At 60.6% G+C, this 18731-nt stretch overlaps 3 protein-coding genes across 5 annotated transcripts in view; 2 read left to right on the top strand and 1 right to left on the bottom strand.

The window, feature by feature from the left end:
• The window catches only part of SMAD4 (SMAD family member 4), a 30467-nt gene extending 25612 nt beyond the window's left edge, over positions 1-4855 (top strand). For all 3 annotated transcript variants that reach the window (XM_053968890.1, XM_053968889.1, XM_053968888.1), the window contains 3 exons: positions 229-397; positions 1459-1597; positions 4012-4855. In XM_053968890.1, coding sequence (XP_053824865.1) covers positions 229-397; positions 1459-1597; positions 4012-4223 — 520 coding nt within the window. In that variant the 3' untranslated portion in view covers positions 4224-4855. The remainder of the gene's footprint in view (positions 1-228; positions 398-1458; positions 1598-4011) is intronic.
• A 7181-nt stretch (positions 4856-12036) lies between these two features.
• Positions 12037-18376, top strand: LOC128781622 (collagen alpha-1(I) chain-like). Its single transcript, XM_053931319.1, has 5 exons — positions 12037-12133; positions 13040-13288; positions 14236-15099; positions 16101-17262; positions 18211-18376. Exons 1-5 carry the CDS (start codon positions 12037-12039, stop codon positions 18374-18376), a joined length of 2538 nt encoding a protein of 845 aa, XP_053787294.1.
• Positions 18377-18498: 122 nt separating this feature from the next.
• Positions 18499-18731, bottom strand: part of TCF4 (transcription factor 4) — a 97204-nt gene continuing 96971 nt past the window's right edge. The window contains exon 12 of the mRNA XM_053931318.1: positions 18499-18675. Within this exon, the coding sequence (XP_053787293.1) occupies positions 18499-18675 (177 nt within the window). The remainder of the gene's footprint in view (positions 18676-18731) is intronic.

Raw genomic sequence — 18731 nt, 5'->3', positions numbered from 1 at the left:
ACACCTGCATGGCTGTCACTGCACCCTGTGCTCCTGCACACCTGCATGGCTGTCACTGCACCCTCTGCTCCTGCACACCTGCATGGCTGTCACTGCACCCTGTGCTCCCTCACACCTGTACAGGCTGCTGCAGGTGTCCCTGCACCCTGTGCTCCCGCACACCTGCACGGGCCGCTGCAGGTGCGTGCTGTGCCCGCTGACGGCCGCGTTCCCTTGGTTCCCTTGCAGGTTGCACATAGGCAAGGGGGTGCAGCTGGAGTGCAAGGGCGAGGGCGACATGTGGGTGTGCTGCCTGAGCGACCACGCCGTGTTCGTGCAGAGCTACTACCTGGACAGGGAGGCGGGGCGCGCCCCGGGGGATGCTGTCCACAAGATCTACCCCAGCGCGTACATCAAGGTGGGTCGGCCGCCCGTGGCGTGGCGCGTGCCACAAGCGGCAGGGAGGCGCTGCAATAAAGCCAGCCTGGCTTTCGGAATCCCTAACGCCTTCCGCCTGTAACTCACCTCGAGGTGACTTCAGAAATCACTCTTAAACGGGAAGTGTCGGTCTGGCTGCTGTGAGAGTGAATTTTGTACTTCAATCACAAGCAGCGCTGGTAGCGGTTCTTTGTATTTTTAGCCCTAACGGGTTTAAATGAACTGCAGCTAAAATTTTTAGCCTCGTGTTTCTTAGAAAAGAACATAATCTGTTTCTTTTCTCCAAAAAAAAAAAAACCAGAGTTGTGAAAGTAAATATAAATGCAGCAAGAATTTAGGGCGTGTGTCAAGTGTCACGAGCGTGAAGTGATCTGGAGGTCAGAGAAAGTTGCATGAAACAAATCATTTTGAGGAGGTTCTTACACGGACCTGCCTCTGACAGGCTGTGAACTTACACAGACAAGCCACATTCATAAAAAAAACAATCTTGTGTTACCCTGCTTGAAGTGGTTTGGTCTTTTAACCATCAGTTTTGGAGGCAGCCATGCAGTGAAGGTGAAAGAAACCCCACGAGCTCTCTGCACGAGCTTTCTAACATGAAAGCAGAGCTATGTACGTGTGTTAGTGGCAAATAGCGGTCTCAAAGGTACAAAATGCCACCAGCCTGAAACCCGCAGCCTTGGACTGCCAGTTTTTGGTATTTCCCTCAGATAGACTATCATACTTCAGTGAGATAATGTGTTTTTTTAAATTTATGTGCCTATTTTTCTGGAAATCCTGGGGTTTAACAAAGCAGCAGGGATTTAATCTGCCTGTGGCACCCTTCAGACTGTGCTCTGCACAAGGTCCTGCTTTGGGCAGGTTTGGTCTTGCCAGCAGTGGTGGCACCACCAGAGGAGTCTCTGAGAACCGGCTCTGCTGGATCAGGAGTTAAACTGTCAGAAATCGGCGGGATGGGGGAAGGTTTGCCGCTCCCAGGTGGGTGCCCAGGGAGAGCGAAGGTGCGGGCAGGTGTGAGCTCTGCGTGCTCCGTGTTCGCAGGTGTTCGACCTGCGCCAGTGCCACCGCCAGATGCAGCAGCAGGCGGCCACCGCCCGCGCCGCCGCCGCCGCCCAGGCCGCCGCCGTGGCCGGCAACATCCCCGGGCCGGGCTCCGTGGGAGGCATCGCCCCGGCCATCAGTGAGTACAGCACGGCCCACTGCCCAGCACAGTGACCCCGGTGTGGGGCCCTGGCACTGACCCCTGCCCAGCACAGTGACCCCAGCGTGGGGCCCTGGCACTGACCCCTGCCCAGCACAGTGACCCCAGCGTGGGGCCCTGGCACTGACCCCTGCCCAGCACAGCGCCCCTGGCACTGACCCCTGCCCAGCACAGCGCCCCTGGCACTGACCCCTGCCCAGCACAGTGACCCTGGCACTGACCCCTGCCCAGCACAGTGACCCTGGCTGGGTCCCCTGGCACTGACCCCTGCCCAGCACAGTGACCCCAGCGTGGGGCCCTGGCACTGACCCCTGCCCAGCACAGTGACCCCGGTGTGGGGCCCTGGCACTGACCCCTGCCCAGCACAGTGACCCCGGTGTGGGGCCCTGGCACTGACCCCTGCCCAGCACAGTGACCCTGGCTGGGTCCCCTGGCACTGACCCCTGCCCAGCACAGCGCCCCTGGCTGGGCCCACAGCAGGGCTGGCAGCCCGGTCCTTGGCCCAGCCCCTGCCCCACACGCCCCGCAGTGCCCAGGCAGTCCTGCGTGTGGAAGTGGCTGCTCCTTGTCCTGCAGCACCGCAGGAAACTTCTCCGTGCAAGGTCAAACAGCGTCACTGTGTCCTTTAAACAGAGCCATCTCTGGCTGCTCAGACCCCGGCTTGAAAAATGTGTTTGTGTTTGAGCTCATATAAACATCACTCCCGCCAGCGGGTCACTGGGCAGTGAGTCCTTGGCTAGGTGTAGGAGCACCTACAGTTAAGGCTCTTGAGGAAGGCTGAGGGTGGTTTTTTCTCTCTCTTTTTTATTATTATTATTTTCCTGGGCTGGTGTTTTCTTAGTTCCCAAATTCTGGATTCTTGAAATTGTTCCAGAGTACTTTTAGAGGTGTAAGTGCTTACATGCCTCAGGCTGCTTTGTGCTTGCCCTGTGGCTCCTTTCAGCTGCCCTGCAAATTGTTGAAGGCATTTTGAGGAAAGTTTGTCACTTTTTTTGTCTTAGCCACACTTGTGATTTGAAAATTTGCCAGCTGTAATTATCTTTCTGCTCTGTCAGCTGGGAGTGGTGTCATTTTCATCCAGCTTTCTGCAGGTGCCCAGTCTTGAGTTCTCACATTTGGCCAAGCTCAGAAATAAGCATTTTGTGACTGGATTTCCTAAGTGCTGTTTGCGTACGTTGTGTCACGTAAAGCATTTGGGTTTCATCCCATCTGCTTTGGGCAGGCACAGATGGGATATTGGGAACTGGGAATTGCTGGCTGGGAGGGCGGGCAGGCCCTGGCACAGGGTGCCCAGAGCAGCTGTGGCTGCCCCTGGATCCCTGGGAGTGTCCCAGGCCAGGCTGGACAGGGCTTGGAGCAGCCTGGGAGAGTGGAGATGTCCTTGCCCATGGCCGGGCTCTGAGGTCCCTCTAGCCCAAAGCCATTCCGTGGTGCTGAGGGTTTTGTGTCTCAGCACCTGCCTGGGGCTGCAGCACTCTGGGAAAGCTGAGCTGTAGGAAATGCAAAGGAACGGGCGCATTCCGTGCAGCGGGGACGTGGCAGCGAGGGCTGGCCTGGCTGGGTGAGACGGAGGTGTGCACAGGGCTGGAGGCAGGGAGCTGTGACGGGACAGGTGTGACGGGACAGGTGTGACGGGACAGGTGTGACAGGACAGGTGTGACAGGACACGTGTGACAGGCAGGGAGCTGTGACGGGACACGTGTGACAGGACACGTGTGACAGGCAGGGAGCTGTGACGGGACAGGTGTGACAGGACAGGTGTGACAGGACAGCTGTGAAGGACAGCTGTGACAGGACAGGTGTGAAGGCCAGCTGTGAAGGACAGGTGTGAAGGCCAGCTGTGAAGGCCAGCTGTGAAGGACAGCTGTGAAGGACAGCTGTGAAGGCCAGGTGTGAAGGCCAGCTGTGAAGGACAGGTGTGACAGGACAGGTGTGAAGGCCAGCTGTGAAGGCCAGCTGTGAAGGACAGGTGTGACAGGACAGGTGTGAAGGCCAGCTGTGACAGGACAGCTGTGAAGGCCAGGTGTGAAGGCCAGCTGTGAAGGCCAGGTGTGAAGGCCAGCTGTGACAGGACAGGTGTGAAGGACAGCTGTGACAGGACAGCTGTGACAGGACAGGTGTGAAGGCCAGCTGTGAAGGACAGGTGTGAAGGCCAGCTGTGAAGGACAGCTGTGAAGGCCAGCTGTGAAGGCCAGCTGTGAAGGACAGGTGTGAAGGCCAGCTGTGAAGGCCAGCTGTGACAGGACAGGTGTGAAGGCCAGCTGTGACAGGACAGGTGTGAAGGCCAGCTGTGAAGGCCAGCTGTGAAGGCCAGCTGTGACAGGACAGGTGTGAAGGCCAGCTGTGACAGGACAGGTGTGAAGGCCAGCTCTCTGACCGGCCTCTCCCGGCAGGTCTGTCGGCCGCGGCCGGGATCGGCGTGGACGACCTGCGGCGCCTGTGCATCCTGCGGATGAGCTTCGTCAAGGGCTGGGGCCCCGACTACCCGCGGCAGAGCATCAAGGAGACGCCGTGCTGGATCGAGATCCACCTGCACCGCGCGCTGCAGCTGCTGGACGAGGTGCTGCACACCATGCCCATCGCCGACCCCCAGCCCCTGGACTGAGCCTGCCGCCGCCGCCGCGGCGCCGGGCCCCGCCGTCCTGAGGAGGCCGCCTTGTAAAATACGGTTCTGTTTATAACCCGAAGATATATTTTACTTTCCTTCTGCTTAACCTTCTAAAAACAGGTTTTAAAAATGTGTTTGCCGCCTTGCTCTTAGCAGAAAGCGTCCGAAACGCGCAGGATTTGGATTTCAGTTATTTCCAGAATTCAGTAGTCGTAATACAGGGCCTGAAGTGGAAGGTAAACGCTTTATAGAGACTTCACAGGATTGGGTTTGTTTCCTTTGAAATTCTCCTTCCCTATCGTGGCATCTTGGTGATCAGCCTCACGGGAGCCTTTTGTATGCAGAATATATATTATATATATATTTATATCTGAAAATTCCTTCTAGTAGTTAAAAAAAAACATTTACCTTGTAGCGACTTTAAAGTTCCAGCTGATTTGTGATGTTCTGTTTAGGGAACAGTAGTTAACAGAAGAGTTCTTTATTTTGTTGTTGATCACGTTACGATTTTTCCAGGTTAAAGCCTAGCAGCTGCCAAAAAGTGAGGGGATGACACATACGTTGTTGGCATTGAGCAAAAAATTCTTTAGTTTAAAAAAAAAAAAAAAAAAAAAAAAAAGAAAGAAAAAGACATCCTACATTTTTATTTATGTAACCATGTGAGTTTTAAAACACTAAAGCAAAGGGATGCTTTCAGTGCTGGCACTCGGTTTAAGGTGAAACACCCGGCCTGCAACGTCGCCACTGAAATCGAGCCGTGAGTGCCTAACGGCAGGAACGTATTTTCATAATTACTACTGACTTCTATGGTTTTACTCAAAAAAAAAAAAAAAAAAAAAAAAAAAAAAAAACCCAAAAAAAAAAAACACCCTAGCATGTATCATGGGTAGGTTTGCATGACTCTTTTTACTCGCGTTATGTATGGTAATCCATCGGCATTTAGGACTGGGTTTTTGTATCTGTTCACCATTTCCACTCAGGGCAAGATGGCAAACCTGTTTTTATACCTCGTGGTTATTTTAGCCCTCTGCCATCGGTGACCACGTCAAGGGGCAGTGGCTCTGTACAGAGAACCCGCAGCGGAACGTGCTCACCCGCTGGCTGAAAGACGCGCAGCGGCTCTGCCTTCTCTCTGCCTACAGCACCAATAAAAGGATGGAAACCCCTCTCACCAGGCTTAGTTTGCTTCTGATGTGCGACTGCACCCCGAGAGCGCTGCTCCGAGCCGTGGGCCCCTGCCTCAGCCAGGGCGGCAGCGGCCAGCAGTGCTGGGCTCCTGGCTGGGCTGAATCGCCGGGAAACGCGTCCGGATGCGCCTGCTGCCACTGCTCCTGGGGGAAGCCTCTCATGGGGATAGCAGCTCCTGGCAAACCAGAGAGACGGGGAGCAGGAGCTGCCTGTGCTCAGCTCCTGGCACAGAGAGAGGAGCAGGAGCTGCCTGTGCTCAGCTCATGGCACAGAGAGAGGAGCAGGAGCTGCCTGTGCTCAGCTCTTGGCACAGAGAGAGGAGCAGGAGCTGCCTGTGCTCAGCTCCTGGCACAGAGAGAGGAGCAGGAGCTGCCTGTGCTCAGCTCATGGCACAGAGAGAGGAGCAGGAGCTGCCTGTGCTCAGCTCTTGGCACAGAGAGAGGAGCAGGAGCTGCCTGTGCTCAGCTCATGGCAAACAGAGAGAGGAGCAGGAGCTGCCTGTGCTCAGCTCATGGCACAGAGAGAGGAGCAGGAGCTGCCTGTGCTCAGCTCCTGGCACAGAGAGAGGAGCAGGAGCTGCCTGTGCTCAGCTCATGGCAAACAGAGAGAGGAGCAGGAGCTGCCTGTGCTCAGCTCCTGGCACAGAGAGAGGAGCAGGAGCTGCCTGTGCTCAGCTCATGGCACACCAGAGAGGAGCAGGAGCTGCCTGTGCTCAGCTCTTGGCACAGAGAGAGGAGCAGGAGCTGCCTGTGCTCAGCTCATGGGAAACCAGAGAGGAGCAGGAGCTGCCTGTGCTCAGCTCATGGGAAACAGAGAGAGGAGCAGGAGCTGCCTGTGCTCAGCTCCTGGCACAGAGAGAGGAGCAGGAGCTGCCTGTGCTCAGCTCATGGGAAACCAGAGAGGAGCAGGAGCTGCCTGTGCTCAGCTCATGGCACAGAGAGAGGAGCAGGAGCTGCCTGTGCTCAGCTCATGGCACAGAGAGAGGAGCAGGAGCTGCCTGTGCTCAGCTCATGGGAAACAGAGAGAGGAGCAGGAGCTGCCTGTGCTCAGCTCATGGGAAACAGAGAGAGGAGCAGGAGCTGCCTGTGCTCAGCTCATGGCACAGAGAGAGGAGCAGGAGCTGCCTGTGCTCAGCTCATGGCAAACAGAGAGAGGAGCAGGAGCTGCCTGTGCTCAGCTCATGGCAAACAGAGAGAGGAGCAGGAGCTGCCTGTGCTCAGCTCCTGGCACAGAGAGAGGAGCAGGAGCTGCCTGTGCTCAGCTCATGGCACAGAGAGAGGAGCAGGAGCTGCCTGTGCTCAGCTCCTGGCACAGAGAGAGGAGCAGGAGCTGCCTGTGCTCAGCTCCTGGCACAGAGAGAGGAGCAGGAGCTGCCTGTGCTCAGCTCATGGCACAGAGAGAGGAGCAGGAGCTGCCTGTGCTCAGCTCCTGGCACAGAGAGAGGAGCAGGAGCTGCCTGTGCTCAGCTCCTGGCACAGAGAGAGGAGCAGGAGCTGCCTGTGCTCAGCTCATGGCACAGAGAGAGGAGCAGGAGCTGCCTGTGCTCAGCTCATGGGAAACCAGAGAGGAGCAGGAGCTGCCTGTGCTCAGCTCATGGCACAGAGAGAGGAGCAGGAGCTGCCTGTGCTCAGCTCATGGGAAACCAGAGAGGAGCAGGAGCTGCCTGTGCTCAGCTCACGGCCCCTGCGGGGTCTTGCAGCGCTGGCGGCAGAGCCACAGCGCTCAGCAGCACAGAAATCCTGCAGAGATTGCTCAGGGCCCTTCTGCCAAGCCCCTCGCAGAGTTTCAGGGACCTAGGGGGCTCTGGCAGTGCTTCTTGGGCTGGAGTTCCTGCGGAGGCAGCCGGGAGCACTGCAGGCACGGGAGACAGGGGTCGCTCCAGGCAAGCAATGGATCCGTTTTCCCCTATTTTCATTAATTTCTTTATTTTCCCTGTCGCTCCCCTCAGGCTGGCTTTTAATGAGATCACCTTTTGTCCCCTCTCAGGTGGCAGCCCCCGATGCTTGGGAAGAGCGGTGTTTGCCCTTCTCCCGGGTTTTGGCCCCGGAGCTGTTTGGCTTTGAGTGGCTGCCTGGCAGGAAACCTGCACCCCTCCCTGGCGCTGTGGCTGTGCCAAACGTGGGCAAAACAGGGAAAGGCTGGTTCAGCCTGCTGCTCTTCCTGCGTGCCTTACAGTCTGAAAGAATTCACTTGATAAGGAGAGATGTTTTACAGGTGTTTTGCAGACCTCCACCTGCAAAATGCATGGATGGCCCGAAATGTTCAGAACAGAACAAAACAATATCTGATGATCTTATTACAGGAAATCGCTGTATTTACATCAGGAGAAGTCAGAGGCAGTAAAAGCTGAGAAGGCATTCATCCTCTCCACCAAGCAGCTCCCAAAAGGGTGCACTTGCAGCTGTTAAAAATGAGACAATCTTATTCCTAGTTTTTAATATGCCGTTAAATTAACTTTTGTACTTTCATGACAAGGCATGAAAGGCAGCACACAATGGGCTGGAACCCGCTCAGCAGCAGCAGACGCTGAGTTCTTGACAGGCTTGCATTAATGTCTGAGAGCTGAGAAAGAGCAGCAGCAGCTCCCTGACAGCTGAGATGGTCCCCGCGCACCCCGGGATGCCGAGGATGCCGAATTGTCTCCAGCCCTGAGTCGCTCACGTTCGGGTAACCCGGCAAAGATTGATTCAGCCTGTCCTGCTCGCCCTGCTGCTCCCGTGTGGGCCCTGCTCAGTCCTCAGCCCTTCCCGTGAGGGATTGCCCCTGCTCCTCACCCTCGGAGCCCTTTGTGCTGGAGCTCTTTGTGCTCTCCCTTTGTGCTGCCAGCTGGGATTAGCGCGGGGAGGTTGAACGGCTTTGTCCCGTCATTGTTAGTGTGGAGAGGGAGGGAGGGCATTCACACTTAAATCGCCGCAGGTGCAGGGGAGGAAACCTTCCCACCGGCATGGTCGGGAAGGGCTGAACTCCAGCAGGAACCCCCTGGATGGAGACAAAACCGTTCCTTCCATCCCTTCTGTGGGTGAGGACACCGTGCTGGGGCCCCGGGGAGCTGGGATGAACATTCCAGGGACAGCTCGGGCGAGTCCCCGGCTGCTCTACGGTGACCGTGGTGTCCCCTGGAGCCTGGGCCTGGCCGTGAGACGCCCCCGCTGCCGTGGCAGCCCCGCAGCTCGGGAGGGCCACCTCCCTTCTGCCCGGGGGCTTCTGAAAGGCGCAGGGGCAGGGCGGCTCCTGCTGCCACTCCCGCGCCGCTCACACCCCGGGGACATCGCTGGTCTCCCCAGAGAAGGCGCCTCAGGAGGGGCTGTCTCACTCCTGTGGCCCTGCCCGTCCTCCCAGGACGGGCCCTGATCCCGAATTTTGACACTTTTATAAGTTTTGGTCCGTTTCCACGTTGGGGTTCATTGCCCAATCGCAGCTCCAGGTGCTGCAGTCCCACCCTCCCAGGTTGCTTTCTCCTCCATTCCCTGCTGTTCGCACCGTCCGGGGCCGGAGCTGCAGCGGTGTCCTTGGTTCTGGGGCTGGAAAACGATTGCTGTGTGTGCCTGGGCTGTGAGCAGAACTTCCTAACGCTCCGCACGGAGTACAGTGCAGTACAGAACCCGGAGAACGTGACGGCTGAAACTGGAGGTATCACCACGGGTGCTCGCGTGGGGCTGCTGCGGTCCCCGAGGACACCTGTGCCGTGAAGGTGTCACCTGGTGAGAGCTGAGCGAGCGGAACCACCGCTCTGCCGGCTGCTGCTGTGCCTTGGGAGCGACGCGTCGCTGCCGCGCTTGCGGGACTCGAACGCCGGCGCCAGCGGTGCTTTCTCGCCCCAGTACATTCTTCTGTCTTTTCGGTGAGCACCCCGAAGCTGTGATTCAGCTGCATTGAGAGCTGTGGGGTACCCATGAACCCGAAACTCGCCCTGAGAGGGTTTTTCAGGCGTGGAAACCTAGAGAAGCATTTCTTTTCTTCAGCCATTGCCTTTTGGTAAGCGGTCAACAGAATTCCCAGTAGTTCCTTTGTATGTTTTTCGTTAGGCCTAGTTTGTGGATAATATACTGTAGCTAACTTTCCTGAAATTCTGTAACAGAGTATGTTTTTGATTAAAAAAAGATAAAGAATCGAGTCTCGGCTTGTTTGTTTCATTTAGCAGAGGGGTTTTACCCCATTTCTGGAGGGCGCTGGGGCCGGGAGAGCTCGGGGCTGGGGCTGCACTTCCAGGGCTCAGTGCTCGGACCAGCACAGGCCCAAAGCCCAGCCCAGCGTCCAGAACGGGAGCTGAGGTGGCCAGAGTGCCCCTGCTCCGTGTCGGGGCTGTGACAGGACAGGGGGCACTGCTGGGGACATCACCACAGGCCCTGAGGTGCCACACTGAGAGCTGTGACCGTCCCACGTGGTGACATTCCCCCGGAACATCCTCCTGGCTCCGCATAAACATCAAATCCTCGAGTTCTCCCCGCAGGTTCCTGTTTGGTTTGCCCAGTCTCTCCGCCTGCTCCTCAACCACCACCTCAGGCCCCTTCTGGCTCCTGACCTCCCCGGAAGATCTTCCCCGCTGCAGTTCGGCCCCAGCCGTGCCCGCGCGGCTGCTGATGTGGAATAACGCACGGCGCAGAGGCTTCGGCACGAGCACCCGCTCCGGCTGCCCGCCATCCTGCGGGTGGGGTGTGGGATTCCCGATTTTAGGTTGTTTTCCCCGTCTTTTCTTTCCTTGGCCTACACACGCGCACTTGCGAGACAAAGCCGTGTCTGGCGCTGCTGGCAGCAGGCACCGCGTGGGGAGAGGCTGCTTGGGCTTGGGGTGAGCACGGGGCAGGGTGAGCACAGGGATGGGAATGGGAATGGGAATGGGAATGGGAATGGGAATGGGAATGGGAATGGGGTGAGCACAGGGATGGGAATGGGAATGGGAATGGGAATGGGTGAGCACAGGGATGGGAATGGGAATGGGGTGAGCACAGGGATGGGAATGGGAATGGGAATGGGAATGGGGTGAGCACAGGGATGGGAATGGGAATGGGAATGGGAATGGGAATGGGAATGGGAATGGGAATGGGGTGAGCACAGGGATGGGAATGGGAATGGGAATGGGAATGGGAATGGGAATGGGAATGGGAATGGGGTGAGCACAGGGATGGGAATGGGAATGGGAATGGGAATGGGTGAGCACAGGGATGGGAATGGGAATGGGGTGAGCACAGGGATGGGAATGGGAATGGGAATGGGAATGGGGTGAGCACAGGGATGGGAATGGGAATGGGAATGGGAATGGGAATGGGAATGGGAATGGGAAGGGGGTGAGGCACAGGGATGGGAATGGGAATGGAATGGGAATGGGAATGGGTGAGCACAGGGATGGGAATGGGAATGGGGTGAGCACAGGGATGGGAATGGGAATGGGAATGGGAATGGGAATGGGGTGAGCACAGGGATGGGAATGGGAATGGGAATGGGAATGGGAATGGGAATGGGGTGAGCACAGGGATGGGAATGGGAATGGGAATGGGAATGGGAATGGGAATGGGGTGAGCACAGGGATGAGGATGGGAATGGGAATGGATCTGGGGTGAGCACAGGAATGGGGATGGGAATGGGAATGAGAATGGGAATGGGAATGGGAATGGGGTGAGCACAGGGATGGGAATGGGAATGGGAATGGGAATGGGAATGGGAATGGGAATGGATCTGGGGTGAGCACAGGGATGGGGATGAGTATGGGACTGGAGTGAGCACAGAACTGTGCTGAGCTCGGGGCTGGGGATGAGTATGGATCCGGGATGAGCACAGAGCCAGGCTGAGCTCAGGGCCGGGCTGAGCTCGGGGCCAGGCTGAGCTCGGGGCCAGGCTGAGCTCGGGGCCAGGCTGAGCTCGGGGCTGGGCTGAGCTCAGGGCCGGGCTGAGCCCGGGGCCGGGCCGAGCTGCCCGGTGCTCCCCGCCGAGCCCGGCCCGGCTGCCAGCTGTGGGGACAGCCCGTGCCGGGGAAATCCGCTGTGCCAGCCTCGCCCAGCCGCGCCGCGGTCAGCGCGGGCCCCAGGGGCCGCAGCGCCACATGTCACCGCCGCTGAGCTGTGACCCCTCCTGGCGCGGGGGGCGGGAGGAGCAGATGGCCGGGGGGCCGCGAGGGGCAGCTCAGCCCCACGGGCACACCTGGGGCTGGAGGGACCAGCTGGTGCCAAACTCGGGCAATGAGCCGCGGACGTTTGAAATCCTGCAACAATGAAGGTGTTGCCTTGGGGTTTTGGTTGGTTTGGGGTTTTTCAATTTTTTTTTTTTTTTTTTTTTTTTTTTTTTTTTGTTGTTGTGGGGTTTTTTTGTGGTTTTTTTTTTTTGTTTGTTTGTTTTTTTTTTGTTGTTGTTGTTGTTTTTTTTTATTATTATTTTTTTTGCTTGGTTGGTTTTTTTTGTTTATTTTTATTCACCTGCAGTTGCGGTGCGGCAGAGCCGTGCTGCTCCTCAGCAGCTCCTGCAGAGCCCCGCGGGGTCGGTGTCACACGCCCGCCCTCGGAGCCCATGTGGGGCAGGGGCCGGTGGCTTCCGTGGCTGTCGGGGCTCCTCGGGCCTGGAAGGGCTGGGGACAGGGGCCACCAGAGCCACCCCGGGCTAGCGGGAGCTGCAGTTCCACAGCGGTGTCCCGATGGCGGCCACAGCACCGTCCAAGCTGCTGTTTGTGCCTCGTGTCAGGCTCCCTGCCCTGCCCGAGGGGCTGGGAACATCCCTGTTCCCCCCCGAGGGTTTGGGGACATCCCTGTTCCCCCTCGAGGGTTTGGGGACATCCCCGTTCCCCCTCGAGGGTTTGGGGACATCCCTGTTCCCCCTCGAGGGTTTGGGGACATCCCTGTTCCTCCCCGAGGGTTTGGGGACATCCCTGTTCCTCCCCGAGGGTTTGGGGACATCCCTGTTCCCCCTCGAGGGTTTGGGAACATCCCTGTTCCTCCCCGAGGGTTTGGGGACATCCCTGTTCCTCCCCGAGGGTTTGGGGACATCCCTGTTCCCCCTCGAGGGTTTGGGAACATCCCCGTTCCCCCTCGAGGGTTTGGGGACATCCCTGTTCCTCCTCGAGGGTTTGGGGACATCCCTGTTCCTCCTCGAGGGTTTGGGGACATCCCTGTACCCCCCGATGGTCTGGGGAAATCCCTGCCCACGCTGTTTCCGTTCTCACTGCCGTGGGGATGGCCCGAGGGGCAGGAGTCACTGTCCCGGGCAGGAGTCGCTGTCCCGGGCAGGAGTCGCTGTCCCGGGCAGGAGTCGCTGTCCCGGTAGCCCCGGTGCTGCCGCAGGGCAGTGGCCGTGTCCCGGCGGGCCAGGCTGTGGCCCCAGGGGACCCCACCAGCTGTCCTTGCTGCTCCATCTGCCACCCCGGCAGCGGCGGCTCTGGGGACCAGAGGGGGGGGCCGAAGTCCCCCCAGGGCCACCGCGGTGTCGCCGCGGGGCCCACGGGAGTTGCGGGTGTGGGGACCGGCAGGAGCGGCCTGCGGTGGCGAGGGCCACGTCCTGCTCTGCACAGGATGCCAGCCGGCCATGGGGACACCCTGGGGCAGTTTGGGGCAGTTTGGGGCGGTTCTGTCGGTTTGAGGAGTGCGGGCGCAGCGCTTTGCACGGGGAGTGCAGTGACATTCGCAGTGACGCTCGTTCCGCAGGGACATCCAGCGGCACGGCCCGGCCCGGCACGGCCCGGCCCGGCCCGGCACGGGGCAGGGCGGCCACGCCGCGGGCCCGGGGGCGGCAGGGCTGGGCACTGGGGCTGCCCTGGGAGCGGAGACGCCGCAGGGACACCCAGTGCGGCCGTGTCAGGGACGGGCGGGAGCGGCTGCCGTGGCCTGGGGACACCTGGCCGGTGGTGGCAGTGGCAGGGGCAGAGGAGGTGACGGGCACCGGAGCAGCCCCGGGTCAGAGCGGGCTGGGGGACAGGGACAGCAGGAGTGGAAATGGCCTCGAGTAACCCCAGGGCAGGCTCAGGGTGGACAGCAGCAGGAATTTCCCCATGGAAAGGGCTGTCCAGCCCCGGCACAGCTGCCCAGGGCGCCGGTGAGTCCCCACCCCTTGAGCCATGTGGCACCTGGGGACATGGGGCAGTGGTGGCCCTGGCAGTGCTGGGGGCAGGGCTGGACTCGATGGGCTGGCCTTGGTGGGCTTTTCCAGCTAAAAAGCTGCCGTGACTCTGTGGCTCTCCCGGGGGCTTCCAGGCCCTGCCACGATCGCCTCGATCCGCACCATTTCCTGGATTTCTGGACCCGTTTTCCCTTGCTGCCTGGCTTCGGGCAGCCTGCCCCAAGCGCGGTGCCTCAGCCCCAGCCGCCCGCGGCTCCCCGGCCCTGCTTGGGCTCAGAGAGCGAAGTCCAGCCCTCCTTCGGCGGCTTTGTCCCGCTCCCGCCCCACCCCCGTGCGGATCTCACGGTCCCCTGGAGGAGCCCCCAGGGGCCATCCCTGAGCCCGGCCTGGCCATCCCTGAGCCCGGCCTGGCCATCCCTGAGCCCGGCCTGGCCATCCATGAGCCCAGCCTGGCCATCCCTGAGCCCGGCCTGGCCATCCATGAGCCCGGCCTGGCCATCCCTGAGCCCAGCCTTCCCCCGGCCCTGCCCAGCCCCCGCAGACCCATCGGGTGTGGGATCCCCTGCAGCCCCTGGGGCAGCTCCTCTGCCCACAACCCAGTTATTTCCCTCACAGCCTGCACCCACAGCTCTTTTAGATGCGTTTACTTCGAACTTTACCCCAACAGGTTTTGGAAATGTGCCGCAACTTCATAAAAAATCGGGCCCGACCTGTTTTGGGAGTGAAAGAAAGAAACCAACAAAAGCAGCTCATTGTTTGTTGGTGCCCGTTCTGCTCCTTCCAGGAGCCGTGACACGGCTCCCCGAGGCCGGCTCGCCGCACAGCCCGGGCCGGGAGCGGGGGCTCGGGGCTCCGCCAGCCCAACCCCGCCGCAGTCCCGGGCAGCGCCAGCACCGCTCCCGGCCCGGCTCCCGGCCCCGCCGTGTGCGGCGGCTCCGGAGGGCACAAACGCTGCGGGACGGGCACCGGGAGCTGCCCGCGGGCAGGGGGCTCCTGCCGGGACATCAGCCCGAGGCTCCCCCCGAGGCGGGGCGCTCCCCGGGCTCTCCGTTCCAGCCCCAAAGTCAGCTCGGTGCCGGCGCCGCGGGTGACGGCGGACGCGGAGCGGGGCGATCGGCGAGCCCGGCCGCTCGCGGGAGCGGAGCGGCAGAAACCCCGCGGGGGCCGAGGTCCGCCGCTCCGCAGCGCGGTGCTGCCGGCCCCGGCCGTCACCTGCTGCCCCGCAGGACAGCGATCGCCGCGGGGCCCCGGCCCTGGCAGATGGTCCGCGGCGGCGGGCAGCGGTCACTGGCCCGGCCCGGCCCGCCCCGAGCCCCGCGCAGCAGCGGCTGCAGCACGGCCAGAGCGGCCCCGGCGCGGGATTCCCGGCCCCGCTCCCGCATCCCAGCCCGGCGCCGGCAGGTTTCCGGGCAGGGAGGGCTGGGCACCGGCCCTGCTCCCCCATCCCCGGGCACGGAGGGCTCGGCACCGGCCCTGCTCCCCCACCCCCGGGCACGGAGGGCTCGGCACCGGCCGGCGCTGCCGCAGGACAGCGGGGCTGGGGGCGCCTTCCCGGGGGAGGGTCCGGAGCGGCCTCGGCAGAGCCCGGGACAGCCCGAGCCCGGCCGGGGCGGCAGCGCAGCGCTCCGGCAGCGGAGGAAACACCGGAGTTGGTTAAAGCTTCCTTACAAAAGCCCGAATTAACGTCGCTGTCCGGCAGAGCGGCGAGTGCCGCTGCCCGGGGCCGAGCGCTCCCCTCGCCTCGCCTGGCCCCAGGCGGGCCGGGCACCCGCGGCCCCCAGCGCGGACCAGCCGGGACCGGGCAGCGGCAGCGGAGCCGCGCCCCTCGCCGAGCCCCCAGACCCAAATCCCTATCAGGACACAGAGCCCCAGACCCAAATCCCTCACAGGAGCCAGAGCCCCCAGACCCAAATCCCTCACAGGAGCCAGAGCCCCCAGACCCAAATCCCTCACACAGACCCAAAGCCCCCAGACCCAAATCCCTCACAGGACCCAGAGCCCCCAGACCCAAATCCCTCACACAGGACCCAAAGCCCCCAGACCCAAATCCCCACACACAGACCCAGAGCCCCCAGACCCAAATCCCTCACACAGACCCAGAGCCCCCAGACCCAAATCCCTCACAGGAGCCAGAGCCCCCAGACCCAAATCCCTCACAGGAGCCAGAGCCCCCAGACCCAAATCCCTCACAGGATCCCCCCCAGGGCATGTTGGGGTTTCTCTGCCCTCGATGCTCCCAGGGCTCCTCCAAGTGACAGCCAGCCAGATGAACATTCAAGTTAATGGAAACAAGTCTTTATTAAGTAACTTTTAATATCAGAAAAATAAAACTCTTATAATTCTCTTTACAGCAAATATATAATATCAGTGCTTTGGCCATCATAAGTTAAAGGCCCTTTATCATAAAATATATGGATCTTTTTCAACTTTATTCAAATTGGATCTGTAATCCCTACATATACATAACAAAAAGTGTAGCAAAATTAGCAAATACTAAACCTGCGGCATGCACCGGGTGAGGCTCCACGGCCTGGCCGGACAGGGGCCATATCTGGACAGTGGCCGTGCCTGGACAGTGGCCGTGCCCAGACAGCAGCCATCCCTGGCCTGGACAGCGGCTGTGCCCGGACAGGGACTGTGCCCGGACAGCGGCTGTGCCCGGACAGCGGCTGTGCCCGGACAGGGACTATGCCTGGACAGCGGCTGTGCCCGGACAGCGGCTGTGCCCGGACAGGGACTGTGCCCGGACAGGGACTGTGCCCGGACAGGGACTATGCCTGGACAGCGGCTGTGCCCGGACAGCGGCTGTGCCAGACAGGGACTGTGCCCGGACAGTGGCTGTGCCCGGACAGGGACTGTGCCCGGACAGGGACTATGCCTGGACAGGGGACATGCTCAGAGAGTGGCCACACTCAGACAGGGGCTGTGCTCAGACAGGGGCCGTGCTTGGACACCAGCCCTGCTTGGACAGGGGCCATGCTCGGACACTGGCCCCACTCAGACACCGACCCTTCTCGGACACCAGCCCTTCTCGGACACCAGCCCTTCTCGGACACCGGCCCTTCTCGGACACCGGCCCTGCTCGGACACCGACCCTGCTCGCACACCGGCCCTGCTCGGACACCGGCCCCGCTCGGACACCGGCCCTGCTCGCACACCGGCCCTGCTCGCACACCGGCCCTGCTCGGATACCGGCCCTGCTTGGACACCGGCCCTGCTTGGACACCGGCCCTGCTTGGACACCGGCCCCGCTCGGACACCGGCCCTGCTCGCACACCGGCCCCGCTCGGACACCGGCCCTGCTCGCACACCGGCCCTGCTCGCACACCGGCCCTGCTCGCACACCGGCCCTGCTCGGATACCGGCCCTGCTTGGACACCGGCCCTGCTTGGACACCGGCCCTGCTCGGACACCGACCCCGCTCGGATACCGGCCCTGCTTGGACACCGGCCCTGCTCGGACACCGGCCCTGCTCGGACACCGGCCCTGCTCGGACACCGGCCCTGCTCGGATACCGGCCCTGCTTGGACACCGGCCCTGCTTGGACACCGGCCCTGCTCGGATACCGGCCCTGCTTGGACACCGGCCCTGCTCGGACACCGGCCCTGCTCGCACACCGGCCCCGCTCGGACACCGGCCCTGCTCGGACACCGGCCCTGCTTGGACACCGGCCCTGCTCGCACACCGGCCCTGCTCGGATACCGGCCCTGCTTGGACACCGGCCCTGCTTGGACACCGGCCCTTCTCGGACACCAGCCCTGCTCGGACACCGGCCCTGCTCGGACACCGGCCCTGCTCGGGGTCTTGGCTGGTGCCCAGAGCCCTGGAGTGGTGCAGGACAGGCCCGTGCCCTCAGGGCAGCTCCCAGACTTGGAATCACAAAATAAAAACCGTTATCTGTAAACTTTTAATACGAAATGTAACTCTTCAAGTGGAAATAAAAAATAAAGTTTTCTGCGTATTTACTAGTTCAACATACGTAATTTCAAACATACATAATTTCATTATGTCTTGTTTTTTTCTGTTATACTGAGAAAAAAGCTTTCTCTTGGGAAAATAATGCTTCCAAAAAAAAAAAAAATAGAAAAAATCCACCAGAACTCCACTTTTTATGTATTTTTCTTTTCCTTTCTTCCTTTTTTAGTTTTGTTTTTTCATATTGTTCTGTTTGCTTCTTTTTGTTGCTTTAACATATGCCAGCACAGATTTGGGAACATACTGAGGATGAAAGAGCTGGAAACATCCACAGGTTGAAATGCAAGAGTATCCAAGAAACTATCTTTTCCTTTTTCCTTTTCTAAACTCATGATCGGAAAGACATTTTTGAAACGAAGCAAACTGATTGCAGGGCCACAGTCGCTGAGAAATTATTAACAACGCCAGGGCACGCGCACAACTCCCCGGTTTTCCTTTTCCTTACTAAAAATAAAACATAAATCTATACCATGTGCAAGACGAGGACTGGACATAACGATGCTTCACATTTTGATCCGCAGACTCGCTAGGAGGCGATTTCGGAACACCTTGATCGGACAAACGGAATGTCAGCACCCTCACCCCGAGGGCCCCTGCCCTCGGACACCCGGCCCTGCCCGTGCCTCAGCGTCCCGGTGGAGGTGTTTGCAGTGCCGGAGGGTGAGGCGTCAGCGGTGGTAGGGAGCGAAAGAAAAGGAGTTTCCGCAAACCTGCTTTGAGCACTGGCAGTGTAGAGAAGGCAGCATTGGAAGTGTGGCTGGCTGACGGTGCCGCAGCCCTCCAGGGCGGGCGACGCCTCTGCGGGGCAGCGAGGCTCCGGCTGCCGGCACAGAGGCGCGGCCGTGACGGAGGCCCTTTACGAGGCCCAGAACATTTGCGTTTTCAGCCGCTGTGTCGCGGGTGAAACCTCCCCTCTCGCGCCGCAGCGTCCCCCGCTCGCTGTCTGCTGAGCCCCGCTGCCCGCACGGAGCCGCAGAGCGCGCCCGCCGCCGGCGTCACCGCAGCGGCCGCGACAGCCCGGCCCCGGGCGAGCCCGGCGGTGGAACCGGCGCCCCCGCGGCCCGGGGCCTGCTCAGGAGTGGATCTGGATGGCCTGAGTGACCGCGCTCTGGCACACGGGGCAGGCGGGCGCGTCCCTGCCGCAGACGCGGCCGGCGCACCGCAGGCAGAAGAGGTTGTGGCCGCAGGGCAGGAGGGCGGCGCGGGCCTCGCTCTCGAAGCAGACGACGCAGTCGTGCCTGCGCCGGCACTCGGGGGGCGAGCTGGACGTGGAGCCGCCGTTGGACGAGGAGTAGCTGTTGGTAC

Source organism: Vidua chalybeata, chromosome Z (assembly GCF_026979565.1).
Source record: "Vidua chalybeata isolate OUT-0048 chromosome Z, bVidCha1 merged haplotype, whole genome shotgun sequence".
Lineage (NCBI taxonomy): Eukaryota > Metazoa > Chordata > Aves > Passeriformes > Viduidae > Vidua > Vidua chalybeata.
The sequence above is the reverse complement of the archived record's forward strand: the minus strand, read 5'-3'. Positions and strand labels throughout refer to the sequence as shown.

What these genes read in the sequence shown, in the direction of transcription:
- LOC128781622 (XM_053931319.1), top strand. Translation starts at nt 12,037, where the DNA reads ATGGCGGCCACAGCACCGTCCAAGCTGCTGTTTGTGCCTCGTGTCAGG. An exon ending in GCAGCGGAGGAAACACCGGA is followed by an intron (nt 15,100 to 16,100) that starts GTTGGTTAAAGC and finishes GTGCCCGGACAG; the next exon opens with CGGCTGTGCCCGGACAGCGG. An exon ending in CCTGCTCGGGGTCTTGGCTG is followed by an intron (nt 17,263 to 18,210) that starts GTGCCCAGAGCC and finishes GCAGCCCTCCAG; the next exon opens with GGCGGGCGACGCCTCTGCGG.